Here is a 24,172-nt window from a genome sequence, read left to right as displayed (position 1 = left end):
ATTGTGGGTTTAAGCCACAATCTTCTGCTATCACTGAGCCATGGCTGACACCTAACTGAGGGGGTATATCTGAATTTTAAACCATTGAGGATTGTAACTTTAATATTTTACAAACTGGGATTTTAGCTGCAAGGTTAGGTTGGAGAAGCTGGGGATGTTCTCCTTGCAGCAAAGGGGATTGAAGGGAAATTTGATAGAAGTGTACAAAATTCTCTCCGGTTTGGATAGGGTATACGAAGAAAAGCTCTTTCTATTAGCTGATGGTACAAGGACTAGGGAACACAAATTTAAGGTTTTGGGCAAGAGATACAGGGGAAATGTGAGGAAGAACTTTTTTATGCAGCAAGTGGTAATGACGTGTGAGGAGAGATTGGGTCAACTAGGCCTTTATTCACTACAGTTTAGAAGAATGAGAGGGGATCTCATAGAAACCTATAAAATTCTAACAGGACTAGACAGGCTAGATGCAGGGAGGATGTTCCCGATGGTTGGGGAGACCAGGACCAGGGGTCACAGTCTCAGGATACGGGGTATGCCATTTAGAACCGAGATGAGGAGAAATTTCTTCACTGAGAGTGGTGAACCTGTGGAATTCTTTACCACAGAAGGCAGTGGAGGCCAAGTCATTAAATATGTTCAAGAAGGAGATAGATATATTTCTTAATGCCAAAGGGATCAAGGGATGTGGGGAGAAAGCAGGAACAGGGTACTGAATTAGACAGTCAGAACTGATCTTTTTTTGAATGGCAGAGCAGGGCCGAATGGCCTACTCTTCCTATTTTCTATGTTTCTATGACCTGGAACACACTGTCTACGAGGGTGGTGGAAGTGGAAAGGATGAATGATTTCAAAAGGAAATTGGATGGGCACTTGAGGAAAATAAACTTACAGGGCTGCAGGTATAGAGCTCGGGAATGGGACTGATTGGATTGCTCTGCAGCAAACCGGAATTGACTTAATGGGCTGAATGGCCTCCTCCTGTGCCATTATGAATCTATGGAAAAACTAATGGAAAATGAGCCCCAGTCATATCTGAAGGATGGTCCTTATCTTTTATATCTCTGTATATGATATAACACAAAAGTCCGAGTGTATCAGGCCTGTGTCCTCAGTACCTTGCTCTACGGCAGCGAGGCCTGGACAACGTATGCCAGCCAAGAGCGACGTCTCAATTCATTCCATCTTCGCTGCCTTCGGAGAATACTTGGCATCAGGTGGCAGGACTATATCTCCAACACAGAAGTCCTTGAAGCGGCCAACATCCCCAGCTTATACACACTACTGAGTCAGCGGCGCTTGAGATGGCTTGGCCATGTGAGCCGCATGGAAGATGGCAGGATCCCCAAAGACACATTGTACAGCGAGCTCGCCACTGGTATCAGACCCACCGGCCGTCCATGTCTCCGTTATAAAGACGTCTGCAAACGCGACATGAAATCGTGTGACATTGATCACAAGTCGTGGGAGTCAGTTGCCAGCATTCGCCAGAGCTGGCGGGCAGCCATAAAGACAGGGCTAAATTGTGGCGAGTCGAAGAGACTTAGTAGTTGGCAGGAAAAAAGACAGAGGCGCAAGGGGAGAGCCAACTGTGCAACAGCCCCAACAAACAAATTTCTCTGCAGCACCTGTGGAAGAGCCTGTCACTCCAGAATTGGCCTTTATAGCCACTCCAGGCGCTGCTTCACAAACCACTGACCACCTCCAGGCGCGTATCCATTGTCTCTCGAGATAAGGAGGCCCAAAAGAAATATGATATGGGTAAATTAATACATTGGTGTGTTTTGTATCACAACACGTTTTCACTGGTTATGAGGGGACAGTTTTGTGTTTTTAAATTTTATTAATTGATTTGATTTTGCAGTATAAAAGGTTGTGAAAGAGTTCATTTGTAAATCTGGAGTATTCTACTGGTGGTGACATTAAGTACTACTCTTTAAATAAAGACTAATGGTGGCAAACTAATACTGATGCTGAGAATGAGCTTCCACTTTGAATTTGCTGTTTAAACATTGCTGCCTGTGACCATGTAAACTAGTCTCTGGTGTTTTGATGTGTTAAATAAAAATCCTAACTTCTCTTACTGCTCAGGGATTAAATGTTTTTACAGATTTATTAAAATATAATTATCATTGGCAAGATAGCATTTAAATATTACTTGAACCAGCTTCTTGGCTAAACCTTGAGCCACCTTATGAGGCGGGAAGTACTTTCACTTTTCTATTTTAAACTGGATAATTAGAATTAGAACATTACAGCGCAGTACAGGCCCTTCGGCCCTCGATGTTGCACCGACCATCTGACCTACACTATTCCATTTTCATCCATATGTCTATCCAATGACCACTTAAATGCCCTTAAAGTTGGCGAGTCTACTACTGTTGCAGGCAGGGTGTTCCACGCCCCTACTACTCTCTGCGTAAAGAAACTACCTCTGACATCTGTCCTATATCTATCACCCCTCAACTTAAAGCTATGTCCCCTCGTGTTTGCCATCATCATCTGAGGAAAAAGACTCTCACTATCCACCCTATCTAACCCTCTGATTATCTTGTATGTCTCTATTAAGTCACCTCTCCTCCTCCTTCTCTCCAACGAAAACAACCCCAAGTCCCTCGGCCTTTCCTCGTAAGACCTTCACTCCATACCAGGCAACATCCTAGTAAATCTCCTCTGCACCCTTTCCAAAGCTTCCACATCCTTCCTATAATGCGGTGACCAGAACTGCACGCAATACTCAAGGTGCGGCCTCACCAGAGTTTTGTACAGCTGCATCATGACCTCGTGGCTCCGAAACCCGATTCCCCTACTAATAAAAGCTAACACACCATATGCCTTCTTAACAGCCCTATTAACCTGGGTAGCAACTTTCAGGGATTTATGTACCTGGACACCAAGATCTCTCTGTTCATCTACACTACCAAGAATCTTCCCATTAGCCCAGTACTCTGCATTGCTGTTACTCCTTCCAAAGTGAATCACCTCTCACTTCTCCGCATTAAACTCCATTTGCCATCTCTCAGCCCAGCTCTGCAGCCTATCTATGTCCCTCTGTACCCTACAACACCCTTCGACACTATCCACAACTCCACCGACCTTCGTGTCATCCGCAAATTTACTAACCCACCCTTCTACACCCTCATCCAGGTCATTTATAAAAATGACAAACAGCAGTGGCCCCAAAACACATCCTTGCGGTACACCACTAGTAACTAAACTCCAGGATGAACATTTGCCATCAACCACCACCCTCTGTCTTTCAGCTAGCCAATTTCTGATCCAAAGCTCTAAATCACCTTCAACCCCATACTTCCGTATTTTCTGCAATAGCCTACCGTGGGGAACCTTATCAAACGCCTTACTGAAATCCATATACACCACATCCACTGCTTTACCCTCATCCACCTGTTTGGTCACCTTCTCGAAAAACTCAATAAGGTTTGTGAGGCAAACTGGCTAATTAGTGGCTGCAACTGGCTAAGGCATTCTTCTTTTTCTTCTTTGGCCTCCTTGTCTCGGGAGACAATGGGTAAGTGCCTAGAGGTGGTCAGTGGTTTGTGGAGCAGCGCCTGGTGTGGCTATAAAGGCTACTATAAGGCATTAATGCAGAATAAAAGCCCATTCCATTGGAACAAGTCATACAGTCACAGTCCAATAACTCTGTCTAAATATAATTTAAAATAATGAGCATTCTAACACTTTTAGTTTAAAATAAGTCTTCAGTCAACTTACCTACTCGTACCAAATACATCAAAGGTGATTTATAATTCCAGTTCTATACTATAAATCAGTCGTCACATGCAATAATTTAAAAACCCTATAAATCAAAAGTTATTGCTTTCCATCACCATGGAAATTGTAATCTTGCACTCAACTTTCTAAGGTGCCAATGTGAACAGTAAATTACTCAATGCTTGTCTATTGTCTTATGCGCTGTATACAAAATGTCTTGCTATAATTTTTCCTACTGTATCATTATGTTCTTTAAACTGAAATACATCACTATTTACAGTAGTGCTGAGCTTCTTGTTCTTGGAGACATGCCCACAATGCTTTTTACCACAGTATATATTTTTTCCAACATCAATTAAATAATTATTCATTAATTGATTTTGTAATTTGTTGTCCTTTAAGATGTTCAGTGTGCACTGAATTTCAAGATCCACTGAATATAACAGAAGACACAGCATTATGGCTATGCAGGCTTTGAAAGCAGAGGTCTCCACTAGCCTGGATTCAGTTCCTTAGTTTTCAACTGTGATGGAATATTTTAATATTCAGAATAATACTAACGGTATTTGGGACCCTGTAAAAATTGTCCTTTTGCAGAACTGCACAAAATTACTTTGGAAAAGTCAGTTTAGCATCTGTCAATTACGTTGCCTAGTGAATGTTTTTGCTATTTGAAATGATTCCACATTTTAGGTCACTAAACTCGGAGTATGGTATGTGTTTAAGTACTGCTACTACAATTACTACAAAAAAAAGCAGTAGCTTGCATTTATATACTGCCATTAATGTAGATAAAAGTCCTGAGGTGCTTCACTGAGACATAGGGAGGTATTTTAATCCCCATTTAACATTTTAGGTCTGTGAACTTTCATCAGAACCTGATGAAAGGTCACTGACCCGAAACGTTAACTCTGCTTCTTTCTTCACAGATGCTTCCAGACCTGCTGAGTATTTCCAACATTTTCTGTTTTTATTTCAGATTTCCAGCATTCACAGTATTTTACTTTTATTTTAAACCCTAGGATGAGCAAGAGAGATGTGTGGAGATTAAAATCTGAAACCCAACTTGTTGCGAATATACCTTCCAATTTAATTGAGGCGGAGATGAGTAACCTGTTCTTGAGATGGATCATTAATTTAAATATGTTAATGAAGTTGCATGCCTCAGCTTTTGGCAGATTTTTACATTTAATGATTGTGGGCCTGGTTTCCCAGGGCTCAGGAAAACTGGCAGCTGAGGGGAGGCAAAAAGGGCCAGATTCAGCAACTAAGTGCTTTTCCACTACTACTTATTGGCTTGGAGTAGTAGGAGTGTTTTCCTCCAGTCCCCAAGCTAACATGTCATGGCAGACACCCTCTGGATATGGAGTTGAAAGCTTAACTCCGGGTCAATGCAGTAAGTGCAGCTATTTTTAGTTGACCATAATTTACTACCAAATAACAGTGAGGCTAATGAAACTACAGAGATCACAATATTGGGGTTAGACCTGAGAGAACGGAATACAGCATGTTTGGAGGGAGAGGGGTTAATGAGGAGGAAAGTGGAGAAATTGAGACGGCCCATGTTATGTCGACAGTTCTCAATGAAGAGATCAAGAGTGGGTAAGTGGCCGGAGGGAGGGATCCAGATGAAGGGAGAATACTGGAGGTGAGTGAAAGGGTCCACTGATCAGGGGGAGGACTCCTGACCAAAGAAGTGAGTCCAGAGACTGAAGAGCTCAACGTCATGCCGAGTGTGAAATTCATTGAGGTGGGCATAAGGGGATTAAACAGAGTCCCTTGCTAAGTACAGGTTGTTCAGCGTCAGAGGTGGGAAGGTCAGACGGTGTAGTGAATACAAGGCAAGGGGTCAGATTAGGAGAAAGGATAGGGTCAGAGGGAAGTGAAGGGGAAGAAGGATCTGGAGGGACGTTGGTACACATGAGCTGCAGAAGCTTGCGTTCGTTAACACCTGAATGGAAGAGAAAAAGTTTTTGTTGCGTCGGATAAGACAAAGGATGAAATGAAACTGCATTGAGGCTAATGGTGCTTGCTGTTATTTATGCAAGAATACTACAACTTCAAGCGAGGGCAGATGTGCGGTTAAACGCAGAAATCCAGAAGTAGTTGTTGGAGATTTGTCACTTGGCCATTAGCTTCGCGAAAATGGCATCTCGCTGTCTGCCTCACCATTGAAATACATTGGCATAAAGCTGCTGCACTTGTATGACAGAGATAAAGTAAACTCTCCTCAAAGTCAAATCTTATCCATTTCAATCTAAGTACCCTTCAAATGACGTGATAAGTGTTAATTATTGGCAAACAATCTCCCTGGCGTTGAAAATGTACTATTAGAAGTCATGAGTCACATTTCTTCAGCTTTTAATTGTAGTTGGAGATTTTAAAGATGTTAATTTTTAAAAACTTTTCCTTTGTTTCTTTTTTGTCTCTATTCAGTCTTTATTTTCCTCTCTTTATATCTGTTTAAAAATAAGGGATTGCCCATTTAAAGACTGAGATGAGGAGACATTTTTTTCTCAGGGTCGTGAGTCTTTGGAACTCTTTTTCTCAAAAGGCGGTGGAAACAGAGTCTTTGAATATTTTTAAGGCAGAGATAGATAGATTCTTGATAAGCAAAAGGGTGAAAGGTTATCGGAGTAGGCAGGAATGTGGAGGCTACAAGCAGATCAGCCATGATCTTTTTGAATGGTGGAGCAGGCTTGAGGAGCCGAGTGGCCTACTCCTGCTCCTAATTCGTATGTTCGTGTCTCGTTCTGTACCTAATTTGACATTGAATTCACCCATTCTAACTTGCTCTTCCTTTGCAGTCTTCGTGCTATAAATTTCACAATCCTTCAATCTGATTAGTTGAAGAGATACACAGTCATAAAGAGATACAGCACTGAAACAGGCCCTTCGGCCCACCGAGTCTGTGCTGACCATCAACCACCCATTTATACTAATCCTACATTAATCCTATATTCCCTATCACATCCCCACCTTCCCTCAATTCTCCTACCACCTACCTACACTAGTGGCAGTTTACAATGGCCAATTTACCTATCAACCTGTAAGTCTTTGGCTGTGGGAGGAAACCGGAGCACCCGGCGGAAACCCACACAGTCACATGGAGAACTTGCAAACTCCACACAGGCAGTACCCAGAGCCAAACCCGGGTTGCTGGAGCTGTGAGGCTGCGGTGCTAACCGCTGCACCACTGTTCTGCCCTGTTCACTTGAGTCCCAGATACCTGTTTCTCTCTGATATTAGCCCAAACTTTCAGCAACTTCCCATGCAAATAATTTATAATTTTTATTACCTAAACGTGCAATGACAAGTCTAACTAATGGCACATGCCTTAAATTCATTCTGATAGTAAATTATAGCCCATTGCCTTGTTTTTGACAAGAAAGGAAGAAATGCTTTTAATTTTTTCATATAACAAACAAAATCTTACCAGGATCTTTAAATCAGTAATGCTCTAGAGCTCTGTTTCTGCCTTTGCCTCTTTCTCCCTCTGCCTCCATGTCACCATGTAAAGGTATGTATCTCAGTAATGCTCTTTTCCAGACCACAAAGTCTTAAAATTGCATTAACATTTTTGATTTCAGTGAGGAGTTTTGAAATACTTAACCATTTTCTACCTACATCTGGGGTCTGAATGGCAAGAAAGGAGAGAGGGAGACAAATAACCTTCAAAACTACAGAATTTAGAATTATTTTGGGTAATTTGAATAGTACAGGCTTTAAAATTCATGAAATGAGTTATATTGGGTGTGTTAATACTTTTTTTTTACAAAATATTGATATTCTGAAAAGTACTTTGATAGTACCACATACTTCTCGTGTCTTAGTTTTTCATTATTCCCTATTTACCATAGAATAGCTCCGTCATTACAAGGGGGTGGGGGGGGGGGGAAATGTAAAAAATACAGTGTTGCTTTTAGATACTTTGATATTTTCTGTAGTGCATTTAACTCTCTTCACCCCATGCTGCTCTCAATTATTTTCTCTGTTACCTTTAGAAAGTTGTACTTCTGTTTTACTGCAGATTTTTAATTATTGACAATTGGTGAGGAATGCTCCCACAATGACTTACAATTATCAGGGCTGTTACCAATCCTTCAAGTCCTTGGCCAGCTGCAATTAATCTCCCTGGGGTCTCGTGGTTTTATTTTCCAACCATCTGCATTGCTGTACCTTTTCTGCTAAAGCTCAGCATGAGCAGCTAAAGTGGAGAAGAATAAATATTTTGCAGAGTGCGAAGATAGTCTGATGCTGAGAAGGGAAGGTAGTTCAGCTGCTACAATTGGCTTCAGTTCTGCTGGGTGAAGGAATTCCTAAGCCCAGTTATTATCCAGGGACTGCTTTGGAGCAGTATGGGTGTCTGATGAGGATAAAATGGAGCTTGGTCATATTGCCCTCATTTTATTTAGTTTTAGTTTTTTAAATTTATTTTATTTTTATTATTTATTTATTATTTTATTTTTATTTAGAGATGCAGCACTGAAACAGGCCCTTCAGCCCACCGAGTCTGTGCCGACCATCAACCACCCATTTATACTAATCCTACACTAATCCCATATTCCTACCACATCCCCACCTGTCCCTATATTTCCCTATCACCTACCTATACTAGGAGCAATTTATTATGGCCAATTTACCTATCAACCTGCAAGTCTTTGGCATGTGGGAGGAAACCGGAGCACCCGGAGGAAACCCACGCAGACACAGGGAGAACTTGCAAACCCCACACAGGCAGTACCCAGAATTGAACCCGGGTCACTGGAGCTGTGAGGCTGCGGTGCTAACCACTGTGCCACTGTGCCGCCCCATGTTGAATAAATAGCTGACACTTTCTGTCTGGAGCAATACATGATGAATGACCAAAGGCAACAGATACTAACGGCAGTATGAATCAGCACCTTCAGGGTAGGTGGAGTAAGTGCAGTAATTTTTATTTTTGGAGATATGGTGAGGGAAAACACTTTTTGAGAGAAAGTCCCTGATGTTCTGCACACAGCGCAGAACATCGCTGGCAGTGTGTGGGGATCTGAAAATTGGGCTCTGACTCGCTGTGCCTGATTTTTCCATTGGCAATTTTCTCTGTCCAAACAGAAACCATGCTGTCGGCCTTGCCTTATCCCTGTTTTAATACTCACATTGTGGAGATAACGTCCTCGTACAATGGCTGCATGTGTTTGAAACTGACCTCAACTACTTTAGAACTTAAAAAAAAATCTACATGAGAATCCCGATATTTTTGTGAACAAGAAGGTATTCCATTCTATAAGTGTGCGGTTGATTATTTACCACTATGAATCAATTGCTTTTTCAAAGGAACCAGCCACTCCAGTTATATTCTGCAGCAGTCCACTGTGCTGAAACTATTTGAGTGCTCCTGTGAAATAACTGGTTGAGTTTTCAGGACATGAATACAAAATTGAATACATGGTGGTGATTCAATGAGGCCCATTTCGCTACCATGTCAATCAAATCTAGCAGTGACAGACTGTTATTATGGGGTCCTAAAAGTGATTCGGTGACACCAGTCACTGTATTTGAGAGAGGAATCTCTGTTGTCCTTGTTCCCTCAGCCCTTTCGGGGTCATAAAGACGGCAATTGCTCCATGATCTGCATTTATATAAATCTTTCCTGCAGGTCTGTAGTGATGGCAGAGGTACGCTTCTGCTCCTGCATTGTCACCCCTTTGAAGGCAGATCCAGGAGGATACAAGTCCTTTCTCCACACTACTGGCAAACAGTTGTAGGTTCATAGTTGTTTCCTCTTCTGCCACTTGCTTCTGTCCACCTGATTTATGTTTCAGCCAGTGCCAGAGCTTGTCACGGTGTACTGTGATGGGCTTGGACTGGTTCTGCAATCCCTCCTGTTGCATCATCTTGGAAAAGACCCACTGGAAAAGGAAAAGATTGAGATTTGTAATGCATCCCTCAGACAGTGGCTATGTTGTTAGCTGCTGGAGTTCGACTGGCCCCCACCTGTCCTCATTCTCTTTCAATAGTAGTGGATGTTCTTCGCCTGTGAGCAGAGCGCAATGATGGACAGGTTGGATTGTGGGCAGAGCAAGCTCCTGTGTGTTATAAGTGTTCCCTCCTGGTACATATTTCTTCCATTCATTTGTGTGCAGCTTTTCCTGCTACCAAAACAGATTATATGGTCATTTATCTTGCTGTTTATGGGACCTTTCTCCATATAAATCAGCTGCTGTGTTTCCCTAGATTACAACAGTGACTGCGTTTGAAAAATAATGCATTGGCTGTGAAATGTTTTGGGATGTCCTGATGTCCAATAAATGCAAGTTCTTTGTGGGGAATCTGTGCAGAGCTATTTTATCCCCCAGTATCAATGTCCATGCATCATATATAAAATGACAGTGTATGGCACAGGGACTGTGCATTATGGTTCTGTAAGGTACAGCAAATGTGAGTTATAGTGTGCCATGTGAACTAGGAATGTACACGTATGGTAAAGTGAGTTGATTTAACTTGGCACTTCTGATGCAACAGGACTCTTTCCTTACGTGAATCAGGCAGACCTGGGTGAAGGCATTTATTTATTAAGTGATGTCTTCAAAGGCAGCTTCAGCCTCTAGTTGTAGAGTGAGTGTCCTACTACTGCAGAGATATTCCCTCCTTTGACTCACCTCCCTCTTTAGGTCCTCCAGTGTAACAGGGCTGAATGCTGGAATCTTTCTTATGGCCATTTGAACAACTCTCCAGAAGCTCCAATTCCAGCAAAGAATGATATTGTGAGGGGGAAAAAAAGTGCATTTATTGTGGTACTGATGGTGAGTTGTGGGACATGCTGGTTTGAAAGTGGGTATAAAGTACAAGTGGAAATTCTTGGTTTGTCTTGGCAAAGCCTTCCTGCAGAAACTGCTGATGTGCCAAGTAGTACTTTGCAGTTAATGATTACATGCTTGTTTGAAAAGATAGTTGTCTCTGGTTCTGCAATTTGGTTGGTGGTACACATCATGAAGGTGCTTCCATTATTTTTTTGAGGACCTGTGTTTAAAAGATTGTGAAAATACTTTCATTTGAAAGACTGAGGAGATGCCTGGATTTGTTCCCTTTAAAAAGGGTTACTGGAAGGACACTTTGTCTCTTCCAGTAAGTATTTTCTAAAAGAAAAAAATCCAATGAAATGCTAAAATAAACATAAGGAGCCTTGCTGGCTATTGGAGTTGTTTACAGAGAAGTCACATGTCTAGGTTTGTGGTTGTCAGGAATTTTGGTTTTCTGATTTGGGGCTGGACTGTTTGAATGCTCAGTTGGTGTGTAGCCTGCTAAGAGGTGACCCCCACCTCCCCAAATTCATCCTTTTCCACCTATTTTGGAAAATCTTCTGAGAATCTAGCGTGATAGCTGAAATCACGGATGCAGTAATTCTCCCTGAAAGACGACTACTCGACATCTCCTGAACTGAACTGCTCCAGAAAGATCCCAGTGACAACTGTCTGTGTACCTGGACGCCAGACCCAAAGGCCGTCTGGAACGTTCCATATCTTATCCTTTTTCTTCAAGAATTGACAATAACTTGACCAAAGTGTTTTTTAAGAGTTAATCTCTGCAGAGCCAGTTTTTCATTTTTCTCATTTTTTTCCCTTTAACTGGTGTGTGTGTGAGGTTATTTTAGAAGGGTATGTATTTATATTTCCATATTTCAAACTGTTAAGCTTTGCATCTTTCTTGAATAAGCCTTGTTTTATAATCAATTTTGTTACATTTTTTTATTCTGAAACTAGTATAGATAAAGTATGTAATTGGCTGTATCAGTAACTGGGCAAAACATTTAAACTTGCGTTGTGACCAGTGCAGTAGTGGAACTAGATAAAGACAGTGCATTCCTCCAAGCTCAGTCGTAACCTACAAGATAAAAGACTTTTACATAGTATTTACAGCACAGAAAACTGGCCATTTGGCCTAACAGGTCCATGTTGTTTATATTCATTATAATGTTGTGTAGTGGTGTAGTGGAAGAAGGAATTTTCCTCCACACAAGATCAGGGGGCAGGTTGTTCAACCTTGCCCGTCTAAGAGCGAAGTCCAAAGTACGGAAAGTCCTCATCAGGGAACTCCTCTTTGCTGACGATGCTGCTTTAACATTTTGGTAGGAAGAACGAGGAGAGGCAATATAAAATGGAACAATTTTAAAGGAAGTGCAGGAACAGAAAGACCTGGAATATAGGTGCACAAAGTGTTGAGAAAGTGGTTAAAAAGACGTACAGGATCCTGGGGTTCATAAATAGAGGCATAGAGTACAAAAGAAAGGTTATGGTGAACCTTTATAAAATGTTGGTTTGGCCTCAACTGGAGGTGCAGAAAAGATTTACAGGAATGGTTCCAGGGTTGAGGGACTTAAGTTACATGGATAGATTGGAGAAGCTGAGATTGTTTTCCTTGGAGAAGTTTGAGAGAAATTTGCTAGAGGTGTTCAAAGCCTTGAGGGATCAAGACAGACTAGATGGTGGGAAACTGCTCCCATTGGCAGAAGAGTTGAGAACCAGAGGACACAATTTAAGGTGTTTGGCAAAAGATTCAATGGTGACAGCAAGTGGTTAGAATCAGGAATGCACTGCCTGACCATGTGATGGAGGCAAATTCAAACAAGGCTTTCAAAAGGGAATTGGACAAGCACCTGACGAGAGAGAAAATTGCAGAGCTATGGGGAAGGGGCGGGGGAGTGAGATGCTCTTGCAGAGAGCCAGCATGGACAAGACGGGCCAAATAGCCTCCTGTGCTGTAATCATTCTATGATTCATTTTCCCTTTTCAGTCACCTATGCTTAAATGTTGACACGGACTTCAATGACTAAGTCTGATAGTGCCCTCACAACCTCCGAATTTTAAACAAATATCCTGCTCGCTGGCCTAAAGGTATTGCTTCTGTTCCCTCTGCATATCAGAAACTTGTCTTTACTCCCAATAATGCTCACGGCTGCAGCAGCTCCACTGACATCAGGTGTAAAGTTTTGTGATGTCAATACTGAAGAGGGGCGGACCTAATTGGTGACGAAACGTGGTTTGCCTTGGCAACCATCAGGGTCACGTTCCAATAGGCGGGTTCGTATTCAGTAGCTCGCGATGGTTTGGTGTTACGGGCTGCAGCCCACTGTCAATCAGACGCCGCTTGGCCAATGGGGAGTGGGGCCGGTTCGCAGCTCTGATTGACGGACAGGAGGGCGAAGTGGGAAGTAGTTTGACTTTTAAACCTTGGGGGTGATGCGGTAACTGTTAAAACAGTGGCAGGACTTTTAATATTTCCTCTCCTGCCGGTATATCAGCACAGTTTGCTGCAAGTATTTCTCACCCAAAGTGAAGTGCTATGAAAATTGACCTTGGACGAGACCCGCGTGTAGTATTAACTTTTTTTGAGACTTTTTTTTTTAGTTTTGCAACTGAAGTGTATCTCTGCAACCAGAAGCGAGCAGAAAAGTTTCTGCAGCTTTGTTTCGTTTTTGTCTAAGTTGTAGAATGGCGGATGGAGAGGAGCTGCTTAATGCGGCGGAGTTTATAAAAGGTGATGACTTGTGTAGTTCGGTGTGGTTTTAAAATATGTCGTAGTGAAATGCAGCTTTCTGCTCCGTAAACTCAATGATTTAAGGTATGGCGGTTTTAAATTTTAAATGGCTCGAACTTCGGCAGTAGCCTATCGTAAAGCGCCTGAACCATGGGTATAGTTGTTTGTGTGCGTGAAGAAAAACGCATTTCTGTTTCATGTAGTTTGCAAATGTGCGGCCACTATTTATCCCTAATCTATTATGGTCAATTATGTTCATAATGTTTTGTTTGTGTTTCAGATCGGCTGTATTTTGCTATTCTACGACATAAACCCAAAAACACTGCGAACACGCATTATTTTAACATTGATGATGAACTTGTGTATGAAAAGTGAGTTTATTTTGGAGACTTTCCAGAATTTTAATTTCCTGTAAACCCTTTTGAAAGGACTTAAGAACTTAGATGTGTCTTGGTTACTTCGCATCATTGCCCCAAATCTGTCAGAACAATTTGATTATCGAGTCAATGTTTTATTAAACATATAAGTGAACGGAAATGGTTACTTATTTAAATATCAAAAGTGTGTTGAAGCTTTGCCTTTAAATTGAAGAAGTAACAGAAGCTGTCAAATTTCCATTTAATTTGTATGGGGGCTTAAGATTCATTGTTACATTGATTAACGAGTATGGTTATAAAGCTTTTAAACTGATTGAGCCTACCTGGCTCTTTACATTGTTCGGAGGCTCTAAAGAAGTGTTTGGGAATGATACTAGCTATCATGGTAAGGGGCAGGCCTGATGGACCAGCTGGTTACCTGCTCTCAATTTTGCATGTTCCTATTTCATTTTTGTTCTCTAGTTTCTATGCAGATTTTGGACCTCTGAACATGGCCATGTTATACCGATACTGCTGCAAATTAAACAAAAAAATAAAGGTAAATGGAAATGTTTCTTTAAGGTCTGAAAGTGCTTTTAAACAAATACCAGAGTACCAAGAAGCTAATATTTCAATATAATCATCTTGGTTAGTGCAGAAATGAGGGAAGTTACAGAGCATGTCTGAGTTTTCCAGTCAAAATTTTCAATTTGTGTGCAGCGATCCAAAAGAAATCCTAGTCTGTTTTTTTTGGGGGGTGGTAGTAAAAATACCTGAGGTAACTCCAGTGTGTTGCTGTACAAACTGTGTTTGCTAGGAGAAAGCTAGAGTGTGGACTTGAAATTCCATTAATGGTGAATTGGGTATCTTGGCTAAGTACATAAAGTGCTGAACTGAGGAGGGTTTTAACAGTGCAATTAGTTGATCTCCGGTGGCGTTATGCATGGGATTCACGCACTGGTGTTGTCTTCAGGTGACGAGCATAATCAGATTGGGGGAAGCAAACATAATTCAGACCCATCTGGAAGTCATACATTCGATCCTTTATTTTTATGTTTCCATTGTAAATTTCTATGTCAAAGTTTGTAATGGGAAATGTTTACATAAATTTGTTCATGATGGAATTGCATTTTCCTGCAGTATTCACACTGCTGTGTCTGTAATTTTGGAGGATGGAGAAGGGTTTAATTATTGCATGATCAGTTTTACATCAACATTTCCCATTTTAAATGTGGTCATAAAAATTGACTCGTGTGCACAGATGCAGGATCTTTTATAGTTTAGATCGTAGGGAAATTGACACTTGGGTCATTTAGTCTAAGTAGTTCTTATTTTGCAAGGTCACTTTTATATACTTCAATTCGAGAGCACACTAGATTCTCAATTATTAATGACTATTTTAGAACTACTTGGAGGAAAAACACTATTGATATTTGCACTAGGGGATATTTGACAGGAACTTGGAGAACTAATATGGTCGGCTGCCTTGACTACAGTTTAAAATAATGCATGGAATGACTGCACTCTGAGTAAAAAGTTAGATATTCTTTTTGCCCTGATAATTTATGATAGCTTTTTTAAAAACTTAAAAAGTTTCTTTTAACTTGGAGGAAGTTGAAAATGTATTGGATTGTGAAGACTTTTAGAATTTGTATGACATTTTCAAGCTGAGAAAACAAAGTTCAGGGCTTTGGTTCATAGTGCAGGTCCCTAAAGTTGATAAGTGTATTTTAAAAGCATGATTTATAGGATAATGAGTTTGGGTTATGAAAGCCTTTGGATTTGTGGATAGAAGGAAGTATAGTTTTGAGGAGTAAAAGTAAGTGACAATGTGCAGAGTTTTGTTCTTTAACAGGATGCAAGGAGACATGTAATACGGTACATTGGGAGTTTGGAAGGGATGAGGGGAAAGTTTGGATGAGCACTGACTAAAGTAATATTTACACAAAATAAAAGTTGGAGGTTTCAGAAGAATTATGTGGCGAGCTTTTTCTTGCCTTCGTATTCGCAAGTGCAAGAGAAGAATTTCCCCAAGTGCAGCAGATGCATCAGATACTTTCAAGCCTGAGAAATGGAGAGGGATTTAAAAAAAAGAGTTTAGCTTAAAAGAAATTTCATGTATTATTCAAATACTTTTACTGTGTTTTTTTTGGGGGGGGGGGTTAGACGGAGGAAAAGCAACTTTCAGTCTAAAAGTTGCACCTCTTTTGCACACAAAAATACAGGAATTTGATGCAGATAAGTTCAGTCCTAGTGCAGGGGAAGAGGAGGGGCAGTGGAGATACTGTTTTAACCAACGAGTTAGTATCAGCATTTGTGCTCTACGTAAACAAAATTTTGTCTCCCCCCTTCCAGTTTTCCTGCAACCATCCCAGGGAGGGGCAAAAAATCAGTGGCTAAATATATAAACACTAATGGGAATAATGGACCAAATGTCAAAATTGATAGTATCGTAAACTTTTGGACGTTGGTTTCGTACCCTGCCCATTTCAGTGTTGAGACCTGGGTTTGAAGCTAGCCCAAACTGATAACATAGGAAATAGGTGCAGGAGTAGGTCATTCAACTAGATCATAACTGATCTACCTCAGAGCCATTTTCCCGCACTGCCCCCATACCCCTCGATATCCTTAATATCTAGAAATCTATCGATCTCTGTCTTGAATATACCCAATGACTGAGCCTCCACAGCCCTCTGGGGTAGAGAATTCCAAAGATTCACCAGCTTCTGAGTGAAGAAATTCCTCCTCGTCTCAGTCCTAAATGGCCTGCCTCTTATTCTGAGACTCTGTCCCCTGGTTCTAGACGCCCCCAACCAGGGAAAACATCCTTCCTGCATCTACCCCATTGAGCCCTGTAAGAATTTTGTATGCTTCAATGAGATAACCTCTCATTCTTCTAAGCTCTAGAGAATATAGGCTCAGTCTCCTCAATCTCCCCTCGTAGGACAATCCTGCCACCCTAGGGGATCAGCCTGATGAACCTTCATTGCACACTCTCTATGGCAAGTATATCCTTCTTGGTTAAGCATATCAAAACTGTACACAGTACTCCAGGTGCGGTCTCACTAAGGCTGTGTACAATTGCAACAAGACTTCTTTACTCCTGTACTCAAACCCTCTTGCTATAAAGACCAGCATACCATTGCCTACCTAATTGCTTGTTGCAACTGTATGTTAGCTTTCAGTGACTTATGAACAAGGACACGCAGGTCCCTTTAGACATCAACACTTTCCACACTCCATTTTAAGAAATACTCTGCATTTCTGTTTTTCTTACTGAAGTGGATAACTTCACATTTTTCCGCATTATATTCCATCTGTCATGTTCTGTCCACTCACTTAGCCTGTCTAAATCCCCTTGAAGCCACTTTGCATCCTCCTCACAACTCGCATTCCCACCTAGTTTTATGTCATCAGCAAACTTGGAAATACTACATTTAATCCCCACATTCAAATCATTGATCAAGATTATGAATAGCTGGGGCCCAAGCATTGATCCTTGCAGTACCCCACTAGTTACAACCTGGGAATGACCCATTTATTCCTACTGTCTGTTTTCTGTTCATTAACCAATTCTCAATTCATGCCAGTATATTACCCCAATCCCATGTGCTCTAATTCTGCTTACTAACCTGTGTGGGACCTTTTCGAAAGCCTTTTGAAAATCCAAATACACCACATCCACTGGTTTCCCCACTTATCTATTCTGCTAGTTACATCCTCAATAAAACTCCAACAGGTTTGTCAAACATGATTTTATATAGATTGGTCTTGGGCACTCGCTTCTAATTGGCTTCCACTAAGTATGCAGTTATTACATAGAATGTTACAGCATGGAAACAGACCATCCGGCCCTACAGGTCTATGCTGGTGTTTATGCTCCACACAATTTCCCTTTCATTAAATCCAAGTTGACTGCCTAATCTTACCATTATTTTCTAATGGTATCACAGCCTTTTACAATAGATTATCACATCATTTGTAATAAATTCTAGCATTTTCTCCGTTACTGATGTCAGGCTAGCAGGTTTGTAGTTCCCCGTTTTCTCTCTTGCCCCTTTCTTAAATAGTGGTGTTACATTTGCCACCTTGCAATCTGCAGGAACCGTACCAGAATCTGTAGAATTTTGGAAGATGATCAATGTATCCACTGCCTCTGCAGCCTCTTTCAACACTCTGGGATGTAGGTCATCAGGTCCAGGGCAGTTATCAACTTTCAGTCCCATTAATTTCTCCAGTACTATGTTTTTACTAATACTAATTTCTTTCAGTTCCCCATTCTCACTAGTCCCTTGGTTCTCTGGTATTCCTGGGAGGTTTTCTCTGTGAAGAGACTCAAAGTGTTTGTTTAGTTTCTCTGTCATTTCCTTATTCCCTATTATAAATTCTTCTGTCTCTGCCTGTAGTGGGCCCACATTTGTCTTTGCTAATCTTTTCCTTTTTACATACCTATAGAAGCTTTTACAGTCCGTTTTTGTGTTTCTCACTAGTTTACTTTCATATTCTATTTTCTCCATCAGTTTCTTGGGCGTCCTTTGCTAAATTGTAAATGCTCCCAATCCTTGGGCTTACTACTTTTTTTGGCAACTTTATACGCTTCTTCCTTTAATCTAATACAATATTTAACTTCTCGTTAGCCATGGTTGGGTCACCTTTCCTGCTGGATTTTTGTGCTTCAAAGGAATGTAAATTTGTTGTAAACTATGTATTCTTTAAATGCTAGCCATTGTCTGTCTACAGTCATACCTTTTTAATGTAGTTTCCCAATCTACCACAGCCAGTTTGCCCCTCATACCTTCATAGTTTCCTTTGTTTAGATTTAAAATCCTAGTTTTGGATTGAACGACATCACTTTCAAACTTAAAGTAAAATTCTATCATTTGGTCGCTCTTCCCTAGAGGCTCTTTTAAAACGAGATTATTATTTAGCCCTTTCTCATTGCACAATACTAGATCTAAAATAGCCCATTCTCTAGTTAGTTCCTCAACATACGGTTCTAGAAAACCATCTAGTATACACTCCAGGAATTGGTCCTCCACAGCATTCATGCTAATTCAGTTTACCCAATCTATATGTAGATTGAAATCCCCCATGATTACTGTATTACACTTGTTACATACACCTCTAATTTCCTGATTTATATCATGCCTTACATTACCACTACTGTTTGTGGCTTATAAACAACTCCTACCAATGTTTGCTGCCCTTTGCTGTTTCTTTGCTCCATCCAAACTGACTATACATCTTGATCTTCTGATCTAAGATCCTATCTTACTAATGTACTGATCTCATCCTTTATTAACAGCACTACCCCACTCCTTGTGGTTTTGGGCAAAAGGTGCAGGGTGGATGTGAGGAAGAGCTTTTTTATGCAGCGAATGGTAATGACCTGGAACTTGTTGCCTATGACGGTGGTGGAATTGGAGATGATTAATGATTTCAAAAGGAAACTGGATGGGCACTTGAGGGAGATAAATTTGCAGGGATAGAGTGAGGGTATAGGACTGACTGGATTGCTCTTCAAAGAGCCAGCAGGGACTCGATGGGCTGAATGGTCTCCTTTTGTACTCTAATGACTTTTTGTTCATTGGCCCTAGGGAGCAGGGATTTTATTCTGCAACTGATTATACAGTAATCAATAATTGAATGCTCAAAATCGGAAAGGTTTACATTCCCCATCCCTGAGATGTTTCAATTTTATTCCAAAATGAGTTTTTTGTTTACTCACTCTCCAAAAAAAGCATAATTGCTTTTCTGCTGACACTTTACAAAGGCCAGGTTTCCTGTATTTTGCAAAAGATTGAAATGTAGTTTTGTAAGAGAAGCTTCCCTTTGCAGCTATGTGCAGGAACATTTGAGTTGCTGGCAACCATTTAATCTAAATTGAACCATCATTCCAAATTGGAATGAATATTTAAATAGGAACACGAGTAAACCATTTAGCCCCTTGTGCCTGTTCCGTCATTCATTGAGATCATGGCTGATCTGTGATCTAACTCCATATAGCCACCTTTTGCCTCATATCCCTTAAACGTTTGTTAATCAAATGTATTATCAATATCCGATACAAAATTATCAATTGATTTTTCTAACAATTTGCTAGATTGTGGAAAAGAATTCCAAATTTCTACTGCCCTTTGTGTGTAGAAGTGTTACCAAATTTCACTCTTGAAAGATCTGACTCTCTAATATTTTAGACTACTCCCCAACCAGCGGAAATAGTTTCTCTCTATCTACCCTATCTGTTCCCCTTAATATCTTGAAAACTTTGATCAAATCACCCTTTCACCATGTAAATTCCAAGGTGTCCAACCCTAGTTTGTGTAATCTGTTTTTGTAATTTAATCCTTGGAGTCCAGGCATCATTCTGGTATATCTGTGCTGCACTCCCCTCAAGACCAGTGTATTTATCTTAAGGTGTGGTGGCCAAAACTGCTCATAGTACTTCAAGTGCCATCTAACCACGGCTTTGTATAGCTGCAGTGTGATTTCTACCCCCTTGCATTCTAGTCCCCTAGATATAAATTCTAACATTCTATTAGCTTTTTTGATTTTTTTCTGTACCTGTTCATGACATTTTAATCGATGCGATTTAATGATCCCCAAGTCTATTTGGACCTCCACTGTTTCTAGCTTTTCATCATTTAGAAAGTACCCTGGTCTATTCTTTAAAAGTCCAAAGTGGATGATCTCACATTTGCCTACACTGAAATCCATTTGCCACAGTTTTGCCATTCATTTACTCCATCGATATCTCTCTGTAATTTCATGCTTTCATCTGTGCTGCTTACAATGCCACCTATGTTTGTGTCATCGGCAAACTTGGATATGTGGCTTTTTATCCCATCATCTAAATCATTCATAAATACAGTGAATAGTTGAGGCCTCAACACCGATCCTTGCAGGACACCACTAGTCACATTTGGCCAATTAGGGTACCTGCCCATTATACCTACTGTCTGTCTCCTGCAACGCAGTCAATTTCTTAACCAGGTTAGTAATTTGCCTTCAATTCCATGGGCTTCAACTTAGCCAATTATCTTGCATGGGACTTTACCAAATGCCATCTGGAAGTCCATAAAAATAACATCCCTAGACATTTCCTTATCTGTTACTTCCATTACCTTTTCAAAAAATTCAATCTGGTTCATCCGGCATCACCTACCCTTTACAAATCCTCTTTCTGATCAGCTGAAAATTTTTCAGATATTCAATCGCTATCCTTAATTATAGTCTCTAGTAATTCCCTAACAAACGTTAGGCTAATTGATCTATAAATGAATATATTACACAGATGCACTTCTCTCCCATCCCATGTACTTTTTATTTATTTATTTATTTAGAGATACAGCACTGAAACAGGCCCTTCGGCCCACCGAGTCTGTGCCGACCAACAACCACTCATTTATACTAAGTCTACATTAATCCCATATTCCCTACTACATCCCCACCATTCTCCTACCACTTAACTACACTAGGGGCGATTTACAATGGCCAATTTACCTATCCACCTGCAAGTCTTTGGCTGTGGGAGGAAACCTGAGCACCCGGGATAACTTGCAAACTCCGCACAGGCAGTAACCAGAACTGAACCCGGGTCACTGCGGTGCTAACCACTGTGCCACCCAAACTGTAATGTAACAGTAGAAAGGAAAGTCCTTCCCACTTTCTGGAGCTAATTGTCTTAAATTTTCAGTCCCCTTTGGGAAGGAGAACGTGAAAAATTAAATACAATGCTAAATGGTACTTATTGGGAAACCTATAACGGAAAAGAAATTTGGCAGCACGTACTAGGATGTGAAGAATCAACTTTGTATTGCCCAAAGCAGGCATTGGTAAATGCTGGTCCACTTCAAAATGAAGCATTATTTGAGAATGTTACAATTATGTGTGTTTGTGTTCACAAAATGCTCATGAGATTGTAGGATTGCTTAATAACAGGATTGCTTAATAGTATGCTATATTTGCAACAAACCATGTTGCAAAATGTCCTGTGGTTAGGAAACCTAGGGTGATTATCTTGAGATGAAGGCACAATAAATGATTCAACCAACATTTGCTTTGCCGATAGATGAACAAATTAGAAATGAACTTTTAAAAAAATTCTGGAAGGTATCAAGTGATTAATGGAAAGAAACCATTCAACGCTGTTGCTTGGCTGTGTGTTTTAAGGCCAGTTGGATTTTATTTCTTTGTAATTATAATGTCCAGTATGCACCTTAGCCATGTACAGCACTTCAGGAATAATGTACTATCAGTGTAAAATTCAGTTACCATAAAATATAGCATAAAAGCTGTACTTTGCCTCATCATTTTTGCTAATACTTAGTGATTTCTGTCTCCTTCCTGTTGAAGGCATTGATTCTTCTGAGAAATGGTTTCATGGGCATCAGGAACTCTGGTACTGTGCCCAGATGTCCATTATTCTAATGCTTGACAGTATCAGCCAGCTAGTCCTTCATAGCTAAGTTGGATGTGTACTCATCTGATACCATCACACATTTCCATAACATTCAGTGTATATTAGTGAGTAATTCTTGATCTGCACCTTCCAAAGTCCTGAAACGTGTTCTTGCCTTGCAACTACATTTCCACCCCTTCATTTCTTCTTCAAGATTAAAAACTCTTGTACGTGAACACTCTAAAAATGTATATTGTTAAACCAATGTAATACCAGTATATTCCATGGGAATGGAAGTAGACCATTCAGTCAGATCCTCACTGGTCTGTTGCTGAACTCTATTTAACTGCCTTTGATCCATATCCTTGATACCCTTGGCTAACATTAATCTATCTGGCTGTCTTGCAAATGTCAAATGACTCAACATCTACAAACTTTTGGGGGAGAGAATTCCTGATCTCCAATACTCTGAGAAAAAGTGCTTCCTGATTTCACTCTGAATGGCTTAGTTCTAGTTCTAAGATTGTGCTACCCTGTTCTGCATTCTTACCAGAGGAAATAGCTTTTGAATCTACTCTATCAAATCCTTTAATCATTACCCCTCAACCATCTAAACTTAAGGGGATACTAGCCAAGATTATGCAACCTGTCCATGTAATTTAACTTTTAAACGCTAGTGAATCTGCATTATAGTGCCTTCAAGGCCAATGTGTCCTTCCTCAAGTCAGTGCCCAGACTGAATGCAGAACTCCAAATGAGGTCTGATCAAGGTTCTGTACAATTGAAGGATAACTTACTCTTTTGAAATCCAATTCCCTGAGAGAAAGGTTAACATTCTGTTGGCCTTTTTATTACTTTTTGTACCTGCCCACTAGCTTTAATTGTTTACATGGCCACCCAAATTTCTTTGTTCACAATTCCTTGTTTCTCACCATTAAGAAAATATTCAGATTTTTGCCTTTCTTGGATCCAAAGTGACCTCCCCACACTGAATTCTTTTGACCACTCATTTAATTTGTCAACATCCTTTCGTAACTTCCTGATCCTATCTACACAACTTGCTGTTACACAGTGTTGATCTGTTTTTGTTTAATTTATACCCAAATTGTTGTGATAGTTGGACCAATGGCTGTATTTTATACTTGTAAGCAAGCTTTCAAACCATGATTCCACTTAAGGTGTTTAGTGTGTTTCTGTATTGTGACAAACTGTCAAGCCACATTAAGGGCTGTTAACTACCCAAGTTTTCATCTGAATTACATTTGCGTTACTGCAAAGTTTAAAGTCTTTAGATTTCAGTGATCTACTCTGAAAGCTGGTCAAGTTGCCTAAACCCTCCCGCCCAAGAAGCTTATTTAATTGTAAACATTATATGCCAGAACTGATTGTAAAGACATTTTTATTGATGTGCAGCTAAGATTTGCTTTTCTGTCTCTTTTCTCTTTTCCCCCCCACTCCCCCAGCCAACTTCTCTCCTTTTATGCCATTCCTCACCTACTTCAGGCAATGCAATTATACCATAAGAGGATGGGCAGTCTGTTTTTAAGCCAATACTATGAGGGCACGTTACATCCTAACCAGAAGAGGGTGTGAGAGAATGGTCCTGTTATTACCTAATCATTTATTTTTTTTTCTCTTTCTGATGTCAACTTCAGTTTTCCTCTTTCCGCTCTGCTGAAGGGAGCGTTTTAAGTCTGAGCTCGAGTGCTCCAGTCATAAATGAATGGAGATTGCCCTTGAGGACCTTTGCTTATGAACACTTTCCCATTTGAGTGCTGAGGGTAGGCTTCAGCAGGCTATTTGTTTGGGGTAGGGGAGGAGAGAACGACGTGAAGCAATTGAGGCCAAGCTGAAGACCAAACCTGATTGAATCTTTCCCTGGGTGCCTGTATGACGATTTGTATTGCTGCCATTTTGGTTTAAATCTGCTCACAAAACCAGGGATTAAAGGTGAGATCATCCACTTGTTTAGTTCATTCCCACATTTGATATTTTAGTCAGCCATCTGGAGAGTACTATACCATCAGTTCTTACCAGGGATTGAGTGTGGAATCGCCTTGACATTTACCCCATCAAAGTATGCATCATAATTAAACCACTAGGATGCAACTGTCTTGACTTGGACGTTTTTCCATTGTCATTCATCAGTCATTCCATGCTCCAGAAA

The 24,172-nt window shown here is 40.5% G+C and overlaps 1 protein-coding gene across 6 annotated transcripts in view; it reads left to right on the top strand.

The window, feature by feature from the left end:
- Positions 1-24,172, top strand: part of LOC137369229 (dual specificity protein phosphatase CDC14A-like) — a 132,739-nt gene that overhangs the window by 12,743 nt on the left and 95,824 nt on the right. For 3 of the 6 annotated variants that reach the window (XM_068030103.1, XM_068030100.1, XM_068030102.1), the window contains exons 2-3: positions 13,529-13,619; positions 14,088-14,163. In XM_068030103.1, coding sequence (XP_067886204.1) covers positions 13,529-13,619; positions 14,088-14,163 — 167 coding nt within the window. Of the gene's footprint in view, positions 1-12,912; positions 13,249-13,314; positions 13,333-13,528; positions 13,620-14,087; positions 14,164-24,172 lie in introns of those variants that run through there. The other 3 variants (XM_068030101.1, XM_068030104.1, XM_068030105.1) reach the window with 3 other exon arrangements.

This window comes from Heterodontus francisci, chromosome 4, assembly GCF_036365525.1.
Source record: "Heterodontus francisci isolate sHetFra1 chromosome 4, sHetFra1.hap1, whole genome shotgun sequence".
NCBI lineage: Eukaryota > Metazoa > Chordata > Chondrichthyes > Heterodontiformes > Heterodontidae > Heterodontus > Heterodontus francisci.
This window is presented reverse-complemented; position numbering and strand designations above follow the sequence as displayed.